This window comes from Harpia harpyja, chromosome 1, assembly GCF_026419915.1.
Source record: "Harpia harpyja isolate bHarHar1 chromosome 1, bHarHar1 primary haplotype, whole genome shotgun sequence".
Lineage (NCBI taxonomy): Eukaryota > Metazoa > Chordata > Aves > Accipitriformes > Accipitridae > Harpia > Harpia harpyja.
In genome coordinates this window covers 36,174,302-36,196,489 of record NC_068940.1, presented here as the reverse complement: position 1 = coordinate 36,196,489, position 22,188 = coordinate 36,174,302, and the positions used below count along the sequence as shown (strand labels likewise).

General features: G+C 38.4%; 1 protein-coding gene across 2 annotated transcripts in view; it reads right to left on the bottom strand.

Annotated features, from left to right (window-relative positions):
• Positions 1-22,188, bottom strand: part of LOC128141827 (delphilin-like) — a 45,468-nt gene that overhangs the window by 13,781 nt on the left and 9,499 nt on the right. For both annotated transcript variants that reach the window (XM_052787060.1, XM_052787070.1), the window contains exons 2-11: positions 18,806-18,910; positions 16,768-16,854; positions 14,652-14,825; positions 12,989-13,137; positions 10,686-10,862; positions 9,645-10,071; positions 9,295-9,457; positions 6,037-6,148; positions 1,479-1,569; positions 835-921 (exon numbers count right to left, since the gene is read on the bottom strand). In XM_052787060.1, coding sequence (XP_052643020.1) covers positions 835-921; positions 1,479-1,569; positions 6,037-6,148; positions 9,295-9,457; positions 9,645-10,071; positions 10,686-10,862; positions 12,989-13,137; positions 14,652-14,825; positions 16,768-16,854; positions 18,806-18,910 — 1,572 coding nt within the window. The remainder of the gene's footprint in view (positions 1-834; positions 922-1,478; positions 1,570-6,036; positions 6,149-9,294; positions 9,458-9,644; positions 10,072-10,685; positions 10,863-12,988; positions 13,138-14,651; positions 14,826-16,767; positions 16,855-18,805; positions 18,911-22,188) is intronic.

The window sequence follows — 22,188 nt, the reverse complement described above, 5'->3', positions numbered from 1 at the left end:
TCTGAAAATCGTACATGTTTATGAGATGCTGGTCAAATAAACTTGCTCTAAGTATCTATGACTTTAGATTGATTCTTTCAGCTTGTGGGGCAAGAACCTCCCCCCAAAAGGAATTGGATTTTAATGGTGAAATTTGCTTCTGTCTTATCACTGGCCAAAGAAGAAAGTTTAACAATGCCAAATAAAAATTTGAAAATCCTTTCCTGTTCTTTTCTTCCTCCTTTGTGGATGTCTATTCCACTGCCAGGCCCATTAGCAACTGCTTCATGAACCTTAGTGGGATAAGGATGATATTAATGATATTAAATGTACATACAGGTATATACATGCATATCATAGCCCTCATTTCTCTCTTTTTTTTTTTTTTTACTGTGTTTTGTTTTGAACCAGTACTGTGGAATACTTGCATTAACAAACACAGTAAAATTAATTGGATTCCCAAAAGCATTCCAAGTGCACCAGCCGATAGTGCCACTGTATTTCAAATTTAGCCTGTCTCTAATAGTTTCACTTTATTTACAATTCCTTGGCTATCAATGTCATGACCCATAGAGATTTTTTTAAATTTTCCTAACCTTTTTGCTTGTTACTTTTGAACAGTGCCATGAAGTGTTTCTTTATACACTAGGCTGCCTGGATTATTACACTATGAATTGCTCAAATTATGGACTGTGAGATATTTTGCTATAGGGGAAAAAAAAAAAAGGGAAAAAAAAACAGAACAAAACCTCCATAACTACAGCACTTTGAAATGCATTGAGGTCACTTGGCCCTCTACTATCTAACTGGTAGATTTTGACTGCAAATGCACTATGAAGGAGTCATGTTACTTACAGGCTCCAAATCTCTCATGCTCACAGGGAGCTCACGTATGGTAAGCAGGAGGTCCAGCCTCTGGCCTAGGTGGGGGATTTTACACATCTGCATAGAATTGAACAGAATAGGAATCAAACCCCATGCACATATATCTTTCATAATTTATTGAGTAGTTCAGCTGCATGACAGTTTTCCTAATTTCTGTGCTCATTTATTAATTTTATTCTAGGCCTTAAGTCTGTAGATATACTATGGCAAATAGAAAAATCACGTACCTGAACATGCGTCATTTGCATATGCAAATTCAAGAAAACACTATGCTAGTAGGGCCACACACTATTAAAATCAGTGACATTCATTTCTTGTGAGCAAGCATAGTTAAATGCATATAATTTTAGGCTTAAAGATTGTGGAAATCTAACTCAGAATTAATCAGCTCCTACTTTGGAGGAAGGGGAGGCTGTGTGACATGGAGAAGCAAAGGGATCCATATGGTTCTCTTCATAATATCTACCTGTCTCAACTCTTTATCAGATAAATTGTCTTACACTGATCCTGGCTGAGATTGTAATTTAAGTTTCAAACAACAGCTTCTTGTAGTGGTTTTACCTAGAAGCGAGTGTGGTAGAAACAGCAAGTGGTGTCTTTTAATACCTTCTTACCTCTAACATAAATTGATCAACCACATGCAGGTCTGAAGGAGACCCCTTGAATGACTGGTACCTTTCTGCATCTTTTGGTGTTGGCATGTATCTGCAAAACAGGAAATGAAAATTAATGTCCTTTTTCCTCTTCATTCTATACTGTTGTAACATAAAACAATCCCTCCATTCCATGCATCAGAATTTCTTACTGTTTAGTGTGGTTTATGTAAACCACATATTTATTCTTTAATGACTGGAACTTTATAGACATTCGAGGCAACTACGTGATGGAAAGCAAAAATGATCTGCAGATACATTGGATGAACATTCCAAAAGCACCTAGAAACAATACACACTTTTTGAGCAGTTATGGCCATGCTGGCTCAGCTTGTCTCCAGCAATATCTTCTTCGAAAAATGAGCACAAAAGCAGAGCAGGCTCATGCTATGGTGTGATTAACCTGTGGGCCCTACAGTCTGACTGACTCCTACCTCTAAAGCTTTTTTAATTGCTGATGAAACAAAAGTGGGCAATGGTGTTTCTGTCTCTCTAAGCACTGCATCACATCCAAGATCCATTTCTCATTTTTGTTTGGATAGCACATAACACAGACCTGCAACTTTCATCCTTCTGCATAAGGCAACAGAATGTTCTCCCACAGTACTCCAGAGCTGCAGATTTTTAGAAAACTTTAAACATGCCTCCACTCGGAAAAATAAACTCACACCACCACAGTTCCCCTCCTTTGGAGATCTTCCTGCCTGTCTGACTGATACACTATGGGAATTCGTAGCACATCTTAAAGAAGAAAAATGAAATCGATGTTATAGCTAACATATGAAAAGGAGTATTAAGAATCTTAAATAAGTATTCAGGTCTACTATCTTCTCTTCTTTCTTTGCAAACAACCTACTAAATTTGTAGCAAGTATGATTAAACATTCATGGGGATAAATATAAGTTTTCATTAAAAGTAAGGAAATTTATTCAAAGATGGAAAAAATAAAGCAAAGATTTTAGCACGTTAAATAGAGGACATACAATAAGATTTTTTTTTTACTGTTGTCAATAATTTAATATGACACTTCAATTGAATAATTGCTGTGTTTTGAATTATTAAATCTATATTAAAGCAGATTACAAAATATTCCATTCATCACACTTCATCATCAAGAAAAAAATGAGTTCTCATTTAAAATAACAGTTATCTCGGCAAATGAAAGCTTTTTTATTTATCATTAAAAATAGTTTAAGTTTTTAAGCAAATTCAAAGAACATTTTTGTTAAAGCTGACAGCAAATATCTTAATTTAATCAGAAGTCTGATATTCCATGTATTATACATATGAAATGAAACTAACAGATTACCTAGAAGGTTTAACACTTAAAACACTAAACAATGGAAGCCATGGAAAAGGAAGCACAAGAATATGTGAATGCATTCCATAAATATCTTTTTATGTGAATGCAACTCTAAAGGATTTTGTGCAATGAAAAGTCTCACACTGTTACGAAACATTAAGTTTATAGAGACAAAGAGTGCTTCGCTATTGATTTTAAGATGTCAGGATAAAGAATCATTCAGAGAACTATGGAAAGGTTTCCGTATCAAAATAAGCCCTGAAGTTTCTAATGATATTCCACCACCTCCACTAACCTTCACTGGATACATGAGCAGAACATTTTACTCACTGGTCACCGTCTTGAAAATGTAGCCTTGGTTTTGGCTTTAAATATTTTTCATTTTACAATAGTAGAATTTAGACCTCCTGCTCAAGCTTAGACAATATGACAGGTATAATTTGCACAGAGATTAATTTTCCAGTCCCTGACTATCCTGTTTAAACTCCTGTCATAACCACAGGTTCTCAATTAACTGGAGGCCACAGCTTTCAATGGTAAAATTTTCCACCACAGCACCTAAATCAAGTGGAAAGGTCTTCAAAAGTGCTAAGTGTCCTGCTACTTGTATCATGCCAACTCCACGACAGTCCATTGTACAAGAGAAACTTCTGAGTGGCCAATGTTTCTATATAAGCATCTGCCCCTTCAATGAGGTGTGTGAATGGGAGCTGTAAAACACTGAACTGCCTTGGAAATCCAACCCTCAATTCTGCAAATCATCTCATCTATTTCAGTAACATTTTTAAAATTGTTGGGGTGGGAAAAATAAGCTTCCTTTCACTACAAGATTTGTACATGCATTCCTAGATTTTGGCAATAAATAAGAATCCAAGGAACAGAATACTTGATCCTATATAGCACATAGCAATGCAGCATCCAATCTCTCTTACACATTCCGTTACTAGAAAAATTTCCTCAGCATTATTGCTATCAAAGGAAGACTCTGAAATCTTCAAGGAAAAAATAAAACCTTTCAAGCTTCATTGCCATCATTATTATTACTATTATTGTCTGATGGCAAAGAGCCCAGATGCTATAAATCAGTGATCTCAGTGATATTACACTAATTTCAACAGCATGGGGATCCTGGACTGAGTCTGCAGTGCTGTATTAGAGCTTGAACAACGGAGCATGTTCAGTGTTTTCCTTCAAACAGAGATGTGAGCAAAGGCTGCCTTCGTAAATGGGGATGGCCAGACCCCAAGCACTTTGCTGTGCTGCAGGACTGGAGACATTTCCTCACTTCTGCCAGCTCCAACCAGTAGCTTCCCCAGAGACGGCCACGTGTGTAACTGGAGAGCACTCTCGATGTCCAAGACATTTCACTGCAACTATCTCCTGACCAATTCCACCACTGCAATTAGAAACTGCAGTACTATAGTAAGATCTTTCTTTTTTGAATGAAGCCTTTAAGGTCAGCTTTTGAAAGGCAACGGAGCTCCATTACCTTCACCAGCTCATAAGCTGCTGTGCACCAGTGTGGGGTATAACCGGTAAAGCACTGGGGCAGCATGGACACTTCCTCGAGAACACTGGTACATTTAGTCCAGCTCTGGAGTCCTCAGCACAGGAAAGACACAGACCTGTTGGAGTGGGTCAGGAGGAGGGCCACAAAAATGATCAGAGGGCTGGAGCACCTCTCCTGTGAGGAAAGGCTGAGAGAGTTGGGGTTGTTCAGCCTGGAGAAGAGAAGGCTCCGGGGAGACCTTATAGCAGCCTGCCAGTGCCTAAAGGGGGCTTATAAGATGGGGACACGCTTTTTAGTAGGGCCCGTTGCGATAGGACAAGGGGTAGTGGTTTTAAACTAAAAGATGGTAGTTTCTGACTTGTTCTAAGGAAGAAATTTTTTATGATGAGGGTGGTGACACAGTGGTGCAGGTTTCCCAGAGAGGTGGTAGATGCCCCATCCCTGGAAACACTCAAGGTCGGGTTGGACGGGGCTCTGAGCAACCTGATCTAGTGGAAGATGTCCCTGCACATTGCAGGGGGGTTGGAACTAGAGGACCTTTGGAGGTCCCTTCCGACCCAAACCATTCTATGATTCTACAACTCTAAAACATTTAAATATTCAGTGTCTTGTCCATATCCCTTCGTACCTCAGGCAAGCTTTGTATATGCAATCTTACGTAATGACAACAATTCCATACATTACCTGTCTGTTCTTCCTGTTCACATCACTTTCTAAGTACAGGCATGATTCTGCAGAATTTAAAATAACTGTTGAGGTACTGATTAGGATCAGGATTTTCAGGCCAGAGTTAAACTCATTCTACAAAAAGTACACATATTGGCAGCAAAATTTATTATTTACTTCCTCACTTCCTTTGCCAGCATCATATTTTTCCAAGCTCACTCTAGCAAAAAACTCAAATGTTTTCTCATTTTGAAGCAAGAAACAATTTCACATCAAATTTTCATATGAATGTGTGTAATGAAATGGTACAGTTATCACGTGGGGATTGGGAATTATAACAGACGCTGTTTTAGGATCCCACTTCTTTCCTTTCTTGCTATGTCTTAAACTATTCAAAGAGATACAATCCAGTTCCTACAAATTTCACATGCCAATAGTTTGCTTACACTCCTGAAATCTATTTCTCTCCATATAGCAATTCAATTTTTTTAAAGATACCGAAATTTGCATTCTGCTTTAAACCCACAAATCTCTGCCATTCAGAAATACTGATAATATCCCATCATCCCATGAAGGTCCTTTAACACTTGTCTGGCTTCCTCCTCTCCAAACCAATTTTAAATAGGGAACAGGATTCCTTTTGTTTCTTTCATTTCTGATCCCACAATAGACAGTAAGGCTGTAGTAAGAGATGTTGTGAAGTTTTCTCATCAAGTTACTCCTGCTCACTGCCACAACTTATTCTTTTACTAACTCTGCTCCTTGTAACCAGTTCACAAAATCATGTCAGATTTGCTGTCGCTTCTTGCAATCCTCTTTCCTACACAACGTGGGGAAAAATGATATTTTGGGGACGTACTCTAAAATCTCAGTTACAAGGACCGGGATATCTATGTGCAACCCTAATATTCTATTCACAGTCAGGGTAGATCGAATGTCTCAGTAGCATCCTTCCTGAATTTCGCATTCTTTGCAGAAGATTATGCCTTCTCCAAAAGGTAGCATATATTATAAAAAAATAATTGAACCCCAAAGATTACCTTCTTAGTGCTGTAATCTGTTCATCTGTAAGTCCACCACTCTCTTCATGTATAATATACAGTTTTTCTTTCAGCTCGCTTGGTTTTATATGGAAACTTTTAAGAAAAATATCTGGAGGAAAATGATTCTTAGATTACTTGGAAGAAAATGCTTAAGGTAAAGAAAATCACCAAAACTTTTCATATTTACTTTCCAGATTTAAAAAAAAAGGAAAAAAAAAGAAGGAAAAAAAAAGAAAAAAACGAAAATACTTAGTAGCTGCTAATGCTAAGGCAAAAACTCAGTGTTTGTATTTTCTTTAAATATACATAGCAGTAGTCAAGCAAAAATATATTTCTGTCAGAACACAGTCGATGTTTAAGAGAGAACTATCAAGATACTGCTATCAGAAGGTACTCAAGTAATTGCTCATATATATTTCTCTTGTACTCAGCTCAACAGTCAAAATATTTTTTTCCAAATAACAATACAATGTATTGGCATATTATAATATTTTGAAGGTTAAAGAAATTAAATTTTCCATTTGTTTTGATTTTGTTTACTTGCTTTGTTTAATTTCCAGGGTTCAAAAGAAGGTAGTTAGTGTCCATGCAAGAAAAATTACTCCCAAAATGAAGGCAACCTGCGAAACAGAAGTGCTTACTTCTTCCACACTGTCTGATCTTCTAAAATCTCATTAAGAGTTTTTGTAACGTTTAAGACTTCAGTGCTGACATGGGGCAGGCTTATAATACGTGTTATGGTAGGAAAATGGAAATAAGACATCTCTTCCCCAAACAGGTGAAGAACTATTTGTAAGGTTGTTGCTCCCAAAAAGACCAATTTGTCATGCCAGTTATTCTTTAGTTACTGCCTGTCTCCATCATTGTTACCAAAGGATGAAGGTAAAAAAAGAAGCACAAGGAAGCAAAGAGAGGGCAAAAAGGTTTAAATGATTCTCAGTATTGGCATGAAACTCGTCCTAGAGTCTCTGCTATGACAGAACTCCTCTGAGCAGCACAAGGGGATTGGGAAGAATTCAGAAAGGATGTGTATGATTTACCTTTTTTTTTTCTCTCCAATTCTAAAAAGGAACAGAGTTTTTCAGGTTATAGGAACTTGCTGTGGCCCAAATCAGCTATTAATGGTTCTCAGGAGACTGTTGGCCAATGGAGCATATACCATTTATTCTTCCTCTGACACGCTTTCCACGCTTTTAATTTTGTTATAAGATCTAGCTTTAGTGTTAAGCCTGGCAGAATCTTCCCTTTTTCCTTCTTATGCTTTTTATGCCTTATATCTTTTGCTTCCCTATGCCTTTTAAACCATGTATCTCTTAAGGTGGGGTGATGTCTACGGACTGTAACAGAGTGAATAACTCATAGTAAAATGTTGATTTTAAAATTTTCACAACTTGTCTACAAAACATTTAATATTTTCTTGAACATTTTCAGTAGCTGAAATTAGCCTCTGAATAAATTCTAGTCATCAGACTTTGCCAAAGTATTTTCCTAGGCAAAATAAGGACTGTATATATGGGAAACTGGTCTCATACAGAGAAACAGAAACCAATCAAGTTACAGAAGCCGGTACTTTGACTCTTAAGTCAGTTTTTCACCTACTAGATCCTATATTCCTGGATTAACATACACATTATTATAGTGTCTCCCAAAACTTTTTCATTGGAAATCTGAGGACATTTTTCTTGTCTCTCTGATACCTGTTCTCTGTATAGCAGAAATTTGTTTTGCCTACAAGAAGCCACTAGATAACTTGGCTTTTATTTGCATTTTCTCATATATTGGGCTTGAATTTAGTGTGTAGATCTTCTCTCAGATCTCTCATTTTTCTCTTGTGTTCAGAAACCCGCTCAAATTCTTAAGAAATTTTAACCTACTGGTGTTTTGGAGCTTCATCTTTTTATTCATTAATTTAAGAACTGTGGTTTGCAGCACTTGCAGGAAGATTAATCAGAATTCTCAGGATCAAATTAACTTTTGATCTAAGTAATGTCTGTTATAATAAGTATATGCCAAAAATCTCACTGAAGGGACTTTAAGGATAAGATTAAGAAACGGATGTAGAATGTCTCAAAGAAAAAAGTTGTAAGAGGAGTAAGTTCAAAAGGAAGAATGGTGCTATTTGCAAACCAAAAAACCCCAAATTTTCTCAAAGAAACTGCGATAATTTAGTTGATAAAAGTGCTGTTACAGGATTCTTTTTATCTGCAACAGCACTCTTGTGTCACTCACTTCCTTTTAACCCTTCAAATTGTTAGTCAATGGATGCAATAATTCCAACAAGTTATCTCCATTTACAGTTCCCAATTAAAACTTTACACGATCTCCAAAGTATATTCTTTCTTATCAATATACATAAAGACGAAATCATTAAAACTTCAAAATTAACCGCTCCAAATTCTTTACACCTGTAACATTTCTTAAAACACTGCTAGGTTATAGAACTTTTTTGGAAAGCCATTTCTGTAATAGAAATCAGAGTAGTCTTTGAAGAACAATTACTCTTGCTCCTTTAATATCTACTACTTCTCATCAAAGTAATTGAAAGACTTTTACATTATTTTATTAGTAAGACCAGAACTATGTGTTGAACTGCTTCATTATCTGTGAAAGACTGCTCTAGGTCAGGCCTTTGGCAGAATCATACCTGGGATATGAGAGGGAAGCATCCTGTTCATGATCATTCAAGACAGCTGTTCACAGTCTAAGCTATTGGCCAGAGAAAGGCCAAAAGAGTTCCTGTGACCTGGCTTGTAGCTATCTCAAAGGCTTCTTACACCAACCCATCTACACCTACCTGAATATTCTTGAACTCAATGTAGGAGAGAGACTGAGCACAGTACTCAGAGTGCTAGCTACCAAGCTGTTTCTGTTGATTTCTTTTACCTGGCCAGCCCACAAAATTTGAAAAGTCTTTGAAGTTGGAGTCTTAACATTGATTTCACAGGCATCATACATGATTCTACATGTCTGCCCTAAGACAACAGCAACACAGCTCGGTGGCACATCCACGTGTTTTGTACAAGAGGAGGAGCAGCTTGGTGCTTCTACTCTACATCGTTAAGGACCACATTTAGAGCAACTGAGCCATCTGGTATTTTTTTATAAATAAGTAGAGGGGCACTGAATTAAAAGTTGATTTAGACACAAGCTTGTCTCCTTCGCCTATTGAATGGCAGAAAGTACAAGTAGAAAATGCATGCAGTGCTCACCCCAGGCTTCTGGATAGGAGTACACAGTTCTTATTAATACACTTACTGAAGTTATGTGCAACTTTTCGATCTAACATGATGTGTTGATTCACTGAAGCTTCGTTGCCTGAAAATACTGCCATGTCCTGGATCTGGAACTGATCACAGAGTCTGGATACATCTATTTTTTTCTTGCATGGGTCACATGATCCCCAGACAGATTTTGGAATCTAAAAAATATAGGAGCGACAGGGTAAACAAAAAGCCAAAAGAACAGAGTCACTTTAATCAATCTAAACATACAGAAGGGCATCCAGGTTGTTTTGTGGCACAGCTGTACTTTTATGATAACTAAACATGTAATACAGGCTACAATATTTTTTTTCCTTTAACAGCTACCATCACTTTCATCCTCACCTTATCGCAAGGAACAACATCCCAGTGAAAGGCTTTGGTTCTCCTTGTCAATGAAGAGAGACTGCAGGGCTGCAGGAACGCAGGTGGGGCTGGTGGTACCTCTGCCTTACTTATGGGAAGCAGAAGAGATGGTGATGCTGTGGCTGCTTCCCCCTCTGCAGGTTTTGTCTGGGGGCTTGAAGACTTGTTCAGACTGGTTGCTGCAGAACTCCCACCAAAGTGGAGGGCCTTCTCTTTCTGTTCATTCAGAGGTACAGTAAAATCCTCATAATCCCCTTCAGAGGAGATGCATCCTTGAGATCCCTCCTGAGGCAGTGAGGCACCCTTGCAGAGTGGACAGTACCTTTCTATGAGAGACACCCATTCATTCTGGAGCTTGCTAACATCCTCTGTCCTGTTATTTTGGACAGTAAAGGGTATTCGAAACCTGAAATTTAAGAATGTCATATATAAACGCAAGGAAGTGTAAATAACATGCTGACTAATACAGCCACAGATATTTCTTATTTGAGCAGAATGATGTTCAGCAGCTTTACTTGTCAAAGGAGCCCAGTGCTGCTGACTCTGACCTTTTCAGACAGTTAATTGCTTACGTGTCTAAAGTTAGAGAGCTGAAGGTTTGCCATATATTGACTTTGTGGTGCAGTTACCTCGTAATTCCTCTTCTCCACCTTGGGGGAAGGTGAACAACGTGCTACGTCTTACCATGCTTGTTGCAGAAGCTAGTCAGAACCTGTTCACACATCTGTCCTATCAAGCTGAATGATACATCTCTTCCCTGGCTCCTGACATGACAACTAGACGAGTCTTTGTGGGCAGTATTTCAATGTATCTTCTCAATTCCACAATGTGGTACTTTTGATTCCTCCTTAAAATACTCATCAAATCCCTGCATAGCAACAGGAGGGGTTATCTATATAATTCTGACTGCCTCATTTCTCCACTGTTGTATTTTGTTGCGAGACATTGAGATTCTCTGTTGCTTGACCTTGTTTTCAGTTGTTCTGCTTTAACAAATTATTAATTACCAACTATACTTACAAATAATTGTGTTCTTTGGTCTGGACTGAAAAGGTACTGCATCCATTCTCCTTGCTGACACTCACATTATCGCTTGACAAATTAATTGTATTTGTTATAGGGTCTGCATTCTTGTTCTGTCCTCCCAGACCTATGCAATATAAAGTCAATTCTCCTTCACGTAGTTGTACCAAGTACCTGAAGGACAAGGAATGGAGATAGAGTTCATTCTTCACTGACTGCTTATTTACACAAGCCTTGCCTTTGTTAAAGCATTTTCTAATGTCGATAAGTCTCCACATTTTTATAGCATCTTCCATGGGACAGTCCAAAAGTATCAATACTAAAGCATAAAACCTTTGAGAGAAGGGCTTCTTATCCTCATCTGACACGTAAGTAAACTGTGACATAAAATATAAACTTCCAGGCTGTCATGCCTAATGAGAGAGCTAAAACTAAGAAGATCTGACTATCGACTAAAAATCACCCAAGTCCTGTTAAACTGTTAGCCATACTCTGTCCCTCCCACTCCGTTTATTCTTCTCATTTGTTTGGGATGGTGGGTCTTTTGGACTATGAGCTTTCAAAGGAATTCACTATGTGACCGAGCAGCGCATAATTTGACAAGGCCTCAGAGTTTCTGTGTCTCCCAGGTTTCACTGCCACCAAGCTATAAACAAGTCACCATAATATAAGTTAGTGCCCAACCTTATAGTCCAATAACTCTCCCTCTTGGAAATGCCTCTGTGCATGCTTTTACTCCATGTGGACTGATCCTGGTCCCCCCCTCGTTCCCACAAGTCGCTTGGCAGGAAAGAGTCAAAGTATTCTGCTTTCAAGGGCTTCCATCAGAAGTGACTGTGCCAAATTTGGGGTATTACCTATTTAAATGATAAATTAATCCTGGCAGAAATTGCCTGACCATATGCAGCTTCTATTATAGCAGAATCTTCTGCTTCAGTCCCTCCTTTAGGATTCTGCTCTGCTGCTTATAACAAAGGTTCCACATTCAACAACAAGTGGGGCTCTACTGTATGTGGGGTTTATTCTTATTTAAGCATTTGCATTCTCATTTTTCTTGAGGGTTACTACATTTCTTTATCATTCTGACAGTTCTATCAGACCTTTCTTTTCCTCCACTATCTCCTCAAGGTGTGGCTAGTTGATTAAGGTGTTCTATGAGGAATTTAAATAAGTTTAGCTGCTCCAGAAGAATTAAACATGAAATATAAATTGCATCTATTCCCACATAAACAGTCAAAGTGATAAGAATTGTTTAATGGAGCTGGCAGTTATATTGATCTCTCCTTTCTTTAAAGCAGGGACTTACAGTTTAATCAGATCTCCAGATGTTTCCACCATTATTTACTTTGCCAAAAAAATGAGAGGATTAATATCAAGAAGAAAGCAACAAGGGCTTTGCTTCACAAGATAAATAAAAATCAATTTTTGTTTGTTAACAAACTTGTTAAATGTTGCAAGGTAACAAATCCTGCGACACACTTGAGGATAGTGTTTACAAGACATACAGTGGTAGCCTTTTAAAAACAATTAAAATCATTTTCTGTGAACTGTGAAGTCTTTTGAGATAATTGCCCTGTGCAGATAATTACAATGTTAAATTTTTTTTCATTAGTTTTTGCTAGACAGATTTTTTTTTCTCTCTCCTTTGATAATATAAGCAATTTCCAGCTATTTCAGGAGCTGGCTCAGGGGAAGGGTGGGTTGTCTGTAGGATGGGTAGCAAACTATGTAAAATCATTATGGCTAGTTCACTAGGTCAGTAATAGAATAAGCGGAAGCAGAAGTCATGCTTATCTGTGATGGCTTAGGGGCTGAATGAAGTGGTGGTGACAGTCCATTTCCTACTGAATGATGATTCCTGATTCCTGTCTCCGAAACCACCACCCCATTAGGCCACCATGGTTGGTCACCCCTACAGGAGGGAAGTTCAGAACATTACAAGAATGAATTACGAATTTTGGGGCAGCCATTTGGCCAGTGTGAGTCAATGTTCTCTAGCAGGACTCCTATACTCCTTATCTGCTTTGCCAGTCTTTTTCTACTTTCCCTTATGACTGAAAATAGAGTAAAAAGTAGAGGTAAACATAAAGAAGTCCCACCATTAAAATCACTCTGAGCACCATGGCCATTATATATTTGTGTTAATAATGCACACAGCAGTCTCTAGTGCACACCAGAACTTCATTTTGCTGGGTACCACTATTGCACTAACTGTTAATTTCAATGTTTTCATCTCATGCAGAATGAGCAACTCTTAAGAAAATCCAGAACCCAGAGGTCTACAAAAGTGCAGTTCGTACTTCACCCATTCAGTGGATGTAAAAGTCTTTTGCTGCAAATCTAGCAGTCCTTCATGTATCACATCATATTCTGCGGGTCTTCCAGAGCAGGACTCTGCTGGTCTCCTGTACAAATTGCTCTGTATAACTCTGCTCAGAAGGTATGTTATCTATATAATAAGTGGCAGCAGAAAGAACATATTTTCCATGTTAATTCCCTTGAATAAGACATTAATAGGTGGATTTTTCAAGTATAAAAATGATAGACAACACTATAAGCAGCAGCCAAATAGGTAAAATAAATTAACGTAAAATAAATAGGGTCCTTCTATGATGCTAAACTACTTAACTGCAATCTGGTTTTATGCCCACAGTTCTAAACTTGTCAGTGTAAGGAGAATATAATTTTATACTGGAGAGGTTACTGTAAAACATAATTTTACTTTTTTAATTCGTATACAAAGCAATCTAGGACAAAGGTTTTGTTCAGCTCAGTTCAAGCCCAAGTAGTACTTGATTGATTTAGCTTGAAATCTCAGTCAAACCCAGCAGAAAAATGAAGACTTGCCTACAGTTGAAAATAGCGTGGATTAAGGTAGGTGTGAATTTAAAGCACTCTTTTTGTTATACAGGGCCATATTTAAGTGTTCTTACTACAGAATACATGTACCTTTTTGATGTCTTCTGCTATATGTAATCTATTTTGAAAATTAAGCTAATCAACCATGAGGTACTGTTCATCTGGAATAAAAGTTTCTGCACGTGGAATGAAACATTAAATTTTACGAGGGATGAATCCCTCTGCAAAAAGCCCCTTAAAAATGCATCACAGCAGAAGTTTGGAAGCAAAGCCTTCCATGCTTTTTGAGAGTTTGTATCTCAACCTAAATTGTGCAGCTGGCTTCAGCACCTCAGCAGTGGGATGACACAAACTCCAAGACTTGATCACCCCTGAACACACGGGATATCTGCATTCAGGTGAAAAGCTAGTGCTAATGTCACAACTCGAGTTTCTCAAGTTTCAGTGTAGACTCTAACTACACTAACTACTTGGAATATTTAACTGAACCTAGAACTCAAAAGGAGCTGAGACCTCAAAATGAAACAGCTTATACAAAATCTTGCAACACTGAATCGTTTAATTAAACAAATATCTAGTTGTACCTAGGCTGTCTTCCTCTGATAATTTTATAATTTCAGTGTATTTTGATGGTAAAAGATGAACTACTAGGTCTTTTTCTTTTCACAGCTTCAGGATGGCCTCATTGATTCTTCTTAAAAGCATGCATTTTAATAAATATATATAGAAAAAAAAACCTGCTTAGAAAATTTCAATTGATTCAACTGTGCATGTCGTCGGTTTTGTTTGCTTGTTTTAATACAACCTCAGACTGGTTACATTCAAGGTGTAGTTGAAGAAATGCATCCACTTTCATATCACGTCTTGAGCTGGCTTTACATCTTCAGTCCTAGTGAACTGTGGCAAAATCCTAAGGCCAAACTTTACCCTGAAGTCATATTCCCTTTGTTCTATGTACGACCATACACAGAATAGACATACCTACTTTTTTGCTTGCACAATGCACAGCATAACAATTCCCATTTATGATTGGGACCTGCTGGGTACTACCATAACATTAGCTGTTATTTATAGCAACCTGTCTATAACATTGTAAAAACTTACCTTCCTTTTATCATCAAGAGACACTGCTTCCAGCTCATAATCTTGTCGCCCATGAAACACAATGCTGAAGCGCCTCCTTTCAGTATCTTCATAGGCTTTGACTTGTGAGAAAGGGAACTGTTTCTTAATAATTCCTTTTTCAATGTTAAAAATGGTCTTTGTGTTGAAATCAATCTGGAATAGAAAGTTCTTCATTACTTGACTCCATCGCTTCTATTCATTGAAAGGGAAAGACAGCATCCCAAATATTACCATGCAAGGGCATTTAGATAAAGGACCAGCTTAGAATATGTATCTATCTTGCCAATGAATAGAATAAAAAATGACATTCCATCATCAAGATAATGTACTATATTTGTTTTAGTTACAAAACAAACAGATATTCATTGTAACTGCGTTTCCCTATCTCCCTTGATGAATATGCATCAATTTATCACTCTGAAATATTATTTCTTTTTAAATTCTCCTTGTCTCATACAACCCAATCCAAAAAGTTCCCATTCAGCAGTAGCGGTAGCACAAACTAATGGCATGACCATCTCAGCAGAGATTCAATTACTAACTGGTTCAACCTATGCCCCAGTACTAAAATGAAGTGAAGGTGGTTATTTTTATAACAGCTGCTTCTGTGTCAGGAAAAGAGAATACTATTCAGAGATTACTTTCTGATATAAATATTACTGTGTTTTGTTTTAGATCTTATCTAACACAGATTTTTTTGTCTCTATATATGCACACATATATGTGTACATATAGGTGAAGAGAGTGATAATAGCCAATAAATTTATTTTATTGCCATTTCACAGCTATAACAATTTAAAATTGTTTGCTTCAGAATAAGATTATTCTTCTTCCACTGCACAATCTATATTTGCAGTGTTAAAAACTGGTACAGACAGATTCCAGTATCTGTTCTATGTGTCAGTCCCTGCTGAGCAGAAACAGCTTTGTTGATACAACAAGATGTGAATATTATCTGACCACCCAGCTTCAGTGAATATGGCCCACAGAGAAGACAAACTCAGAATAGTCTCAGATCTTGCCTGAGTTAGATATTTACTTTTGGTCATAAATGATTCCTGGCACCTTTCATGCCTATAGTGCAGACCACCCCAACCAAATGCTAACCCCATGGCCTTTCCCTCTGTTCTGTTTAGAGCAGGAAATCTCCAAAGCAGAATCATTCTCATTGTTATCTCTGACTTTTGAAGGCTGCTGGTAACTAGAGAACTGGAATTAAAGTACTTCAGATTCCCAGACTGATAACTTCCACATCTAATATAGCTTTCTCCATTTTTCCATTAGCTTTATGTCTAAACAAAGAATCTTTTAATCCCCAAAACTGGTGGATATTGAGGGAAATAAGGAGATTATACTGTCTACAGTTAAGGTGTGGTAAACAAAAAAACAACCTCTAGCATGTATGACTTGGACTTGCTCATTATCAAATGTTGTCCAAGCTGCAGGAAAAATTCAGTGAAATCTAGGTTCCTGTAAACAACATGGAACCTTTGTCACTGACTTCATGGGATCAGGAAATGACCATCAGGTGTTATCGACAGAAGTTTGCTTTAATATTGTGCAAGTCAATAAAGCCTTAAGGCTTCATAGTGTCAAAAAAAGAATTCACAGTATAGGTAATCAGATGGAATGCATAGTCTGCCAAATGAACCTTCTAAGCATCCCCAGGAACATTTCTTCCCAAGGTTTTAGAGAATGCAGTTGAAGTGACATCCTGTCAAAAGGGACAGATATTTAAGTATGACTACATCACTTGTATGCCTTTACTGTTGCTGACTAATAAGAACAACCGCTAGGCAGAACCTATTATAATCAATGATTTTTGTGACAAATCATGTTTTTTAGAGATGAAATAACCTCTTAGATCATCAAGTCCATTCTACAGCCTTCCCAGAGACTCAGTAGAGGGAGTTTCAGATATTACCACCAGAATACTTTTGGTGTAATAGGTAGGAAGTTTGTTCAATATCTGATACCTCTCTGATAGCTTAAAGAATATTGTTGTTCAGCAACCTATCTCATAACATTTACCAAGCAACCTAAGCATCCTATATTTTTTATATATTGCTTCAAAAGTGAGAATTTTTAAAGTTACCTGCAAAATTCGTTTCTGCCACCGATAGTGTTTGTATTTGTAGATAATGAAGTTAAATTGTGAACTGGTTAGCAAATCCTGTGAATCCTGAAAAATAGAACAGAAATCAGCAATATGTCCAACACAGTGCAAATCCAGCCATGTTCTCAGCTGAAATCTCTCTCAGGGAACAGTGTTCAAACAGGGCTGGAGGCTTTGCAGAAGTACTCCACATGGAGATACATGGAAGCATCCTCCTGACCTGATTTTCACAAGCACAAAATATCCACAAGTCCTGCTGAACTAATGAAGGGATCACAGATTGGGGTGGAAGGTGAAAGGGAGAGCAGAAAGCAGGAAGACAGGAAGGAGAAGAGCAGAACCCATGGAACTGTACTAAAAACATTTCAAAACACATGAGAGTACAAGCAGTCTATTAAATGGGCTAAGTGGCAAACAAGAACCATATGTGACTTTAAAGAAAAATATTTACAGACCCTTGAATGCGGTGCAGTAAAATGGAAGATCTTTGTTCCTTGGTATTATATGAGGGTATACAATTTGTTATCTGGTCCCTTACAGTAGCTGTACTGTGTGCATGGAAAATGACTAATTTTATAATCTTCAGGAAAATGCAGGGAAGGGAAGGTCATGATCCAGCTATATTAAATTTCATTTAGTCCTAATAATTAGCTATCACAACAACTTTAATGTGGCAGAAGTAGAAAAGGAATCGTTTTTCTTCTTACTCTGAGAATATATTTCCATGTAGTCTTACACTGCTGAGTTTAATATTTTTGTTGACTGCAGCCCTTCTGCAAAACTTGCGCTGCTTTTTGTTAGTATTTATTTTTGCTTCTCCTTCTAATTCTTTCCAGCTAAGAAGTTAATAAGCAGTTCAGAAAGTTATTTTTAGAAATTCCAAAAAGCACCAGGTTTATCTCAAAATCACTATCAGCTCCTGTGGTGCAAAAAAAATTTCAGATTTTGTCATTAGCACATCATAGGATTTCACTGTTTCCTGGAGATGCTCCCATAGGGAGGCTGGTTCAAAAATCCAGAGCAGAAGGGGAAACAGTGAAAATTTCTCCAAAGAATTTTCTGCTGCCACTTATGTGGTGATGATGGACAGAGATTGCAATGAGAGAGATACTGGACAGGGATTACGGAGAGGAGTACAAGACTGATGTACTAATGTACACAATTAACATACTGCTCATTCTCAAACCATTTTCACTCACCATTATCAGCTTCTACCTTTCTCGGGAAAGAACTTCATGCTCTCTATAAAATGGAAAGATGCTAATGATCCACTTCTTATTGTCAGTGAAGAGATGAGTTTTAACAGCAGAAAAATGAAATTTTTGTATCTCAATCTTATCCTGAAGAAATCTCTGGACTAGACCTCTTGGTCTCATTGACCTATGCTCAGCAAAGCTATGTTGTTGTAGGACCCAAAAACAGTTTTAAGCCACCTTTACACTCATTCTATTTTTGCCTGATGGAAGGTCAGAACCAACCATAGGCAATGTCAGAACTGAAGTCACACTAGCCAAGGCTTTGTACTTTGTAGCCAGCCATTCTTGGGGCCATGCCTAACACTGAGTTGCCAGACCCTCTTACGGTGACCAGTCATGCCCCAAGGACAATCCAACACTAGAAGGCCCCTCAGAGATTAGATCCGTCATTTTCCTGAGGTGCTTCATGGTATCAGATGAAGGATTTTGCCCAACATTTTTATTGTTACAGTACTTCATGCTGCAGTCAGAATAACAAAACTCGTATGGCTACATCTGATCTAGATTTAAACTACTTAATCCAGGTAATGACATCAGTGTAGCTGCAGCATCTACATGGGATATCCATTACATCGGATACAGGTAGCATTAGCCATTAGTACCTGACGTGTTTGATTATAAACTGGAATGTACGTGTTTGCACAAGTTGGGACTGCATCTCTGAAAGCAATACAGACATGCTTCTAATGCTCAACCAGGCTTTCCAGAACATGCTCGTACATTTGAATGTCTTGCAAAATAGATCAAAGGAGTGACCTTACCTTTTCAGCATACACCTCTTTCTGTGCCAAATGCAAAGCTCCTTCAATGCTCACTTCTTTATTTTTCACCATGTTCATAATTTTGAGGATTTTTTCCTGGCTTAACTGGAAAAAAGTCAATCAACTGTTTTTTCATCTGGCTATTGAGGATACACAGTGCTTGTGACAGTTACAGCTATGGTATCTGCCATTAAATTACAATTTCATTCATATTTTATGTTCTATCGACAACCTGCCCAACAAATATAATCTCCCTTTGAAACCTGGTGAGAGCCCACAAGATATCAAATATACAGGGGGTTTACAATTTTAGAAGATGGGGTGGTAATATCTGGAGATAGAACTGCCAGGAGGAAATCTTTTTTAGTTAGAAAATCTGGCAAGAAGTGAAAACATCAATTTTGCATGCTTGCCTGTGTCTTACCCTTAGCGTAAAGTACTGCATGCAAACAACATGAAAGCAAAATCAAGACCATTTGAAATTTTCAGGGTGAAGGGGGGGAAAATTGATGTTGGTACTAGTAGGTATAGCTGTCACGTGAACTTACTGAAACATGTTAACAAGCCAGCATTACTCTTCCCCTTTCTTTTACCAGAAAAGGAGGCTGCTCTATCAATAAGCTTACCCACAAATTTATGTCGCTCAAGTGAACCAGGCAGGGATTGCAAAGCCAGAGAGGAGTCAAGCGAAATAAAAAGGCAAGTGGAATAACCAGGGACCCAGAACTACAGCCACTTACACTGTTGGTAAAGCTCTTTCACAGACTTTGTAGAAGGAATTAACAACCTCCCTTTGAGACAGACCAAAGAGTTCCCTTTTGTGATATTAATTCCTCAACAGCAGCAGAACCGGGATTTTGGAAAGAGCATGTAGGTTTTACCACCAGAGCTCAGGAACTTGTGATTTTTTTATCCAGTAGCTTAGCTACAATATTCAATTAGCTACAATATGCAAAATTTCCCACCCCCCCGGAGAATGACTTCACCGCCAAGAGGTAAGTTAACCACAGTAAAACCTTTCTTTCAAATCATCCTTTTCAAACTCTTCCATGTGGACACCCAGGCAAAGAGCCCACCCCAGGAGTGTTGCCCAGGCTGTGCAGGAGCAAGGGGAAGGGGCCCGAGAGTTGTCCCGGGGAATGGGAAAGGCTTCTCCCCTGCATCCCTATCGCTGGAGCTGCCGGGAGACTTCAGAGCAAGGCAGCTCAAAACATCTCAGCATTGCAAGCAAACCTGATTTTGGCTACCCCAAGGACAAGGCACCAAAAGCTGGAGTGGGTTTTGCTGTTCCTGCCATAGGAAAAAGAAGGTGAAGAGCTAAAGGCAGATATCCCTAGAGAGCCAGCTCTGCTGCCCAGGAGGGGGAGGGTGGGTAGAAACTGGGGCTTTTGAGAGCTGCCAGTTTTGCCGCCTGAGACTCGTGATTGCTACCCCCAGCAGCAGCCACCAAGCTGCTTCCCAGGCCTCTGAGGCAGGCAGGGCAGGCAGGGCAGGGCTGCAGCTGCTTTGCCACCCCCAGCACCTTCCTGTCCTAACCAGCCGCTTGCTTTACCTACGCCTACAGCTCTCCACAGATAGAGCAGCTTCTCTGCTAAAAACCCCAACAACGCAGCCTTGCAGCAGAACAAGGTCCTCTCCACCTGTCCAAGCACCCGAGTCACCTGGCACAAGGCTGGTGGGCAACACAAAAATAACCAGTCACACCACAGAGGTCAGGGACCAGTAAATTCACAGGTTCTCTCTTTTTCTGAGTCACCCTACACCGAACACACTTTAGCTTACCAAATTTCTAACATCTCAACCAGTTTCTGATCAACAGACACATTGTATGTTTTTACAGCCTACAAATAAAACTGGGAGTAAAAGAAGAAATATTTTGTTTTTAAAGCCTTGGAAATTTCAATGCTAATATAAAGGTAACTTATGGCATAGCTCCCAGCTGCGAATAGTAATGTGAACAGTGAGGAAAGAATGAAAGCATTCTGATAATTCATTCACACTTGCTGAGGCGCAGAAGGTTCCTACAATGACCTCCACATTCTGTATTTGAATTTTAAATGGCCATATATTTACACCACCCATACACTGTATACGATTAGATCTTAACAAGATAATTCCCCACTGAACAGGCTCTGTATAAGCAAACAAGAATATGGATATATTTGAATTCAAAAATATAGTTTCCTTAAGGCTAAGCTCTGCCAGCTTTAAAGTGCAAGATCCTATTTATACAGGGTAGCAATTCTTGATAGGAAGTTGGGTAGTATTTTTGTAACTGTCAGGCTCTTTTGTATGGAGAAGGGTTCAAAGATTTTGCAGCAGGATGACAGTGATAACATAAAGATAACATCATAACCTTATGTCAAAGGCACAGTCTGATTAACATAAACAAGAGAAGTACTTATTTCCTTCACTTCGGTACACCAGTAATTCAATGAACAAGCTCAGTTCTCATTTGAACCTCATGGTGTTGTCCAGCTACACAATATATCGTGCACATCTGCAGGGATGCTTCCTAAGAGTGGCCAAGAAAACAAGAGTTTCAACTTGAAAAATATGAGTCTTTGAATTTTTTTGCTAGGATATAGGTGATTTGGGTCACCATCCCTGCTCTCATGCAAGCAGGCTCCATACTCTGCAGTACCCCGAGCACTGGGTATTTTAAAGTCTGTCTTTCCGGCCAAATATTCTATCCAGGACCAAGAAACCTTGCCACAACATCTCTACCAAAACCAAGACATTTTCTTGTAATTCACTATGTTTCTCTTTTGCATTGCTGAAGATTTTCAAAAGTTCTTTTTTTTTTTTACTTTTTACAAAAAAAATTGCAGAAGGGAATGCATTTTTGGCTCTATGACGTATTCAACTCTTCATTCTGCTTACCTTCACCAAAGCCTCCTTTAGACTAGAATGAAATTCTGCCCAAGACATGAAAACAACAGGCAACATCTCTTAATTTGCTTAATAATATATGAAGAAACATGTTTGCAAAAGAGAAGCAAATCATTTTGTATAATGCAAATTCAGGAAGGTTAGTTAGTAAGTTAGACTACTGACAGCTAATGCATTCCCCGGAGAGCACACAAAAGACAGTGCTTGGTACAGGTTATTTTTAACAGCACCCTGTTGTTTTAATGTCTCGGTTAACTCTCTCTCTCTCTGCGCATCTGTAAGCAGGAGGGAAATATTTCAAAAGACAAGAGAGGCAAAAAAGGCACTTTTCAGCTTATGAGAACTGTCAAAATTATTTGTCAGAAGTCTGTCTGGCTTGCTTAGGTTTTTGACAGCCACATGTTAGCATGGTATGTTTACTTGCAAACAAGACCTGAGTAACAGATCCTGACCTTTACATTTTGTGTCTGTGGGGCTTTTCTCTCAGCATG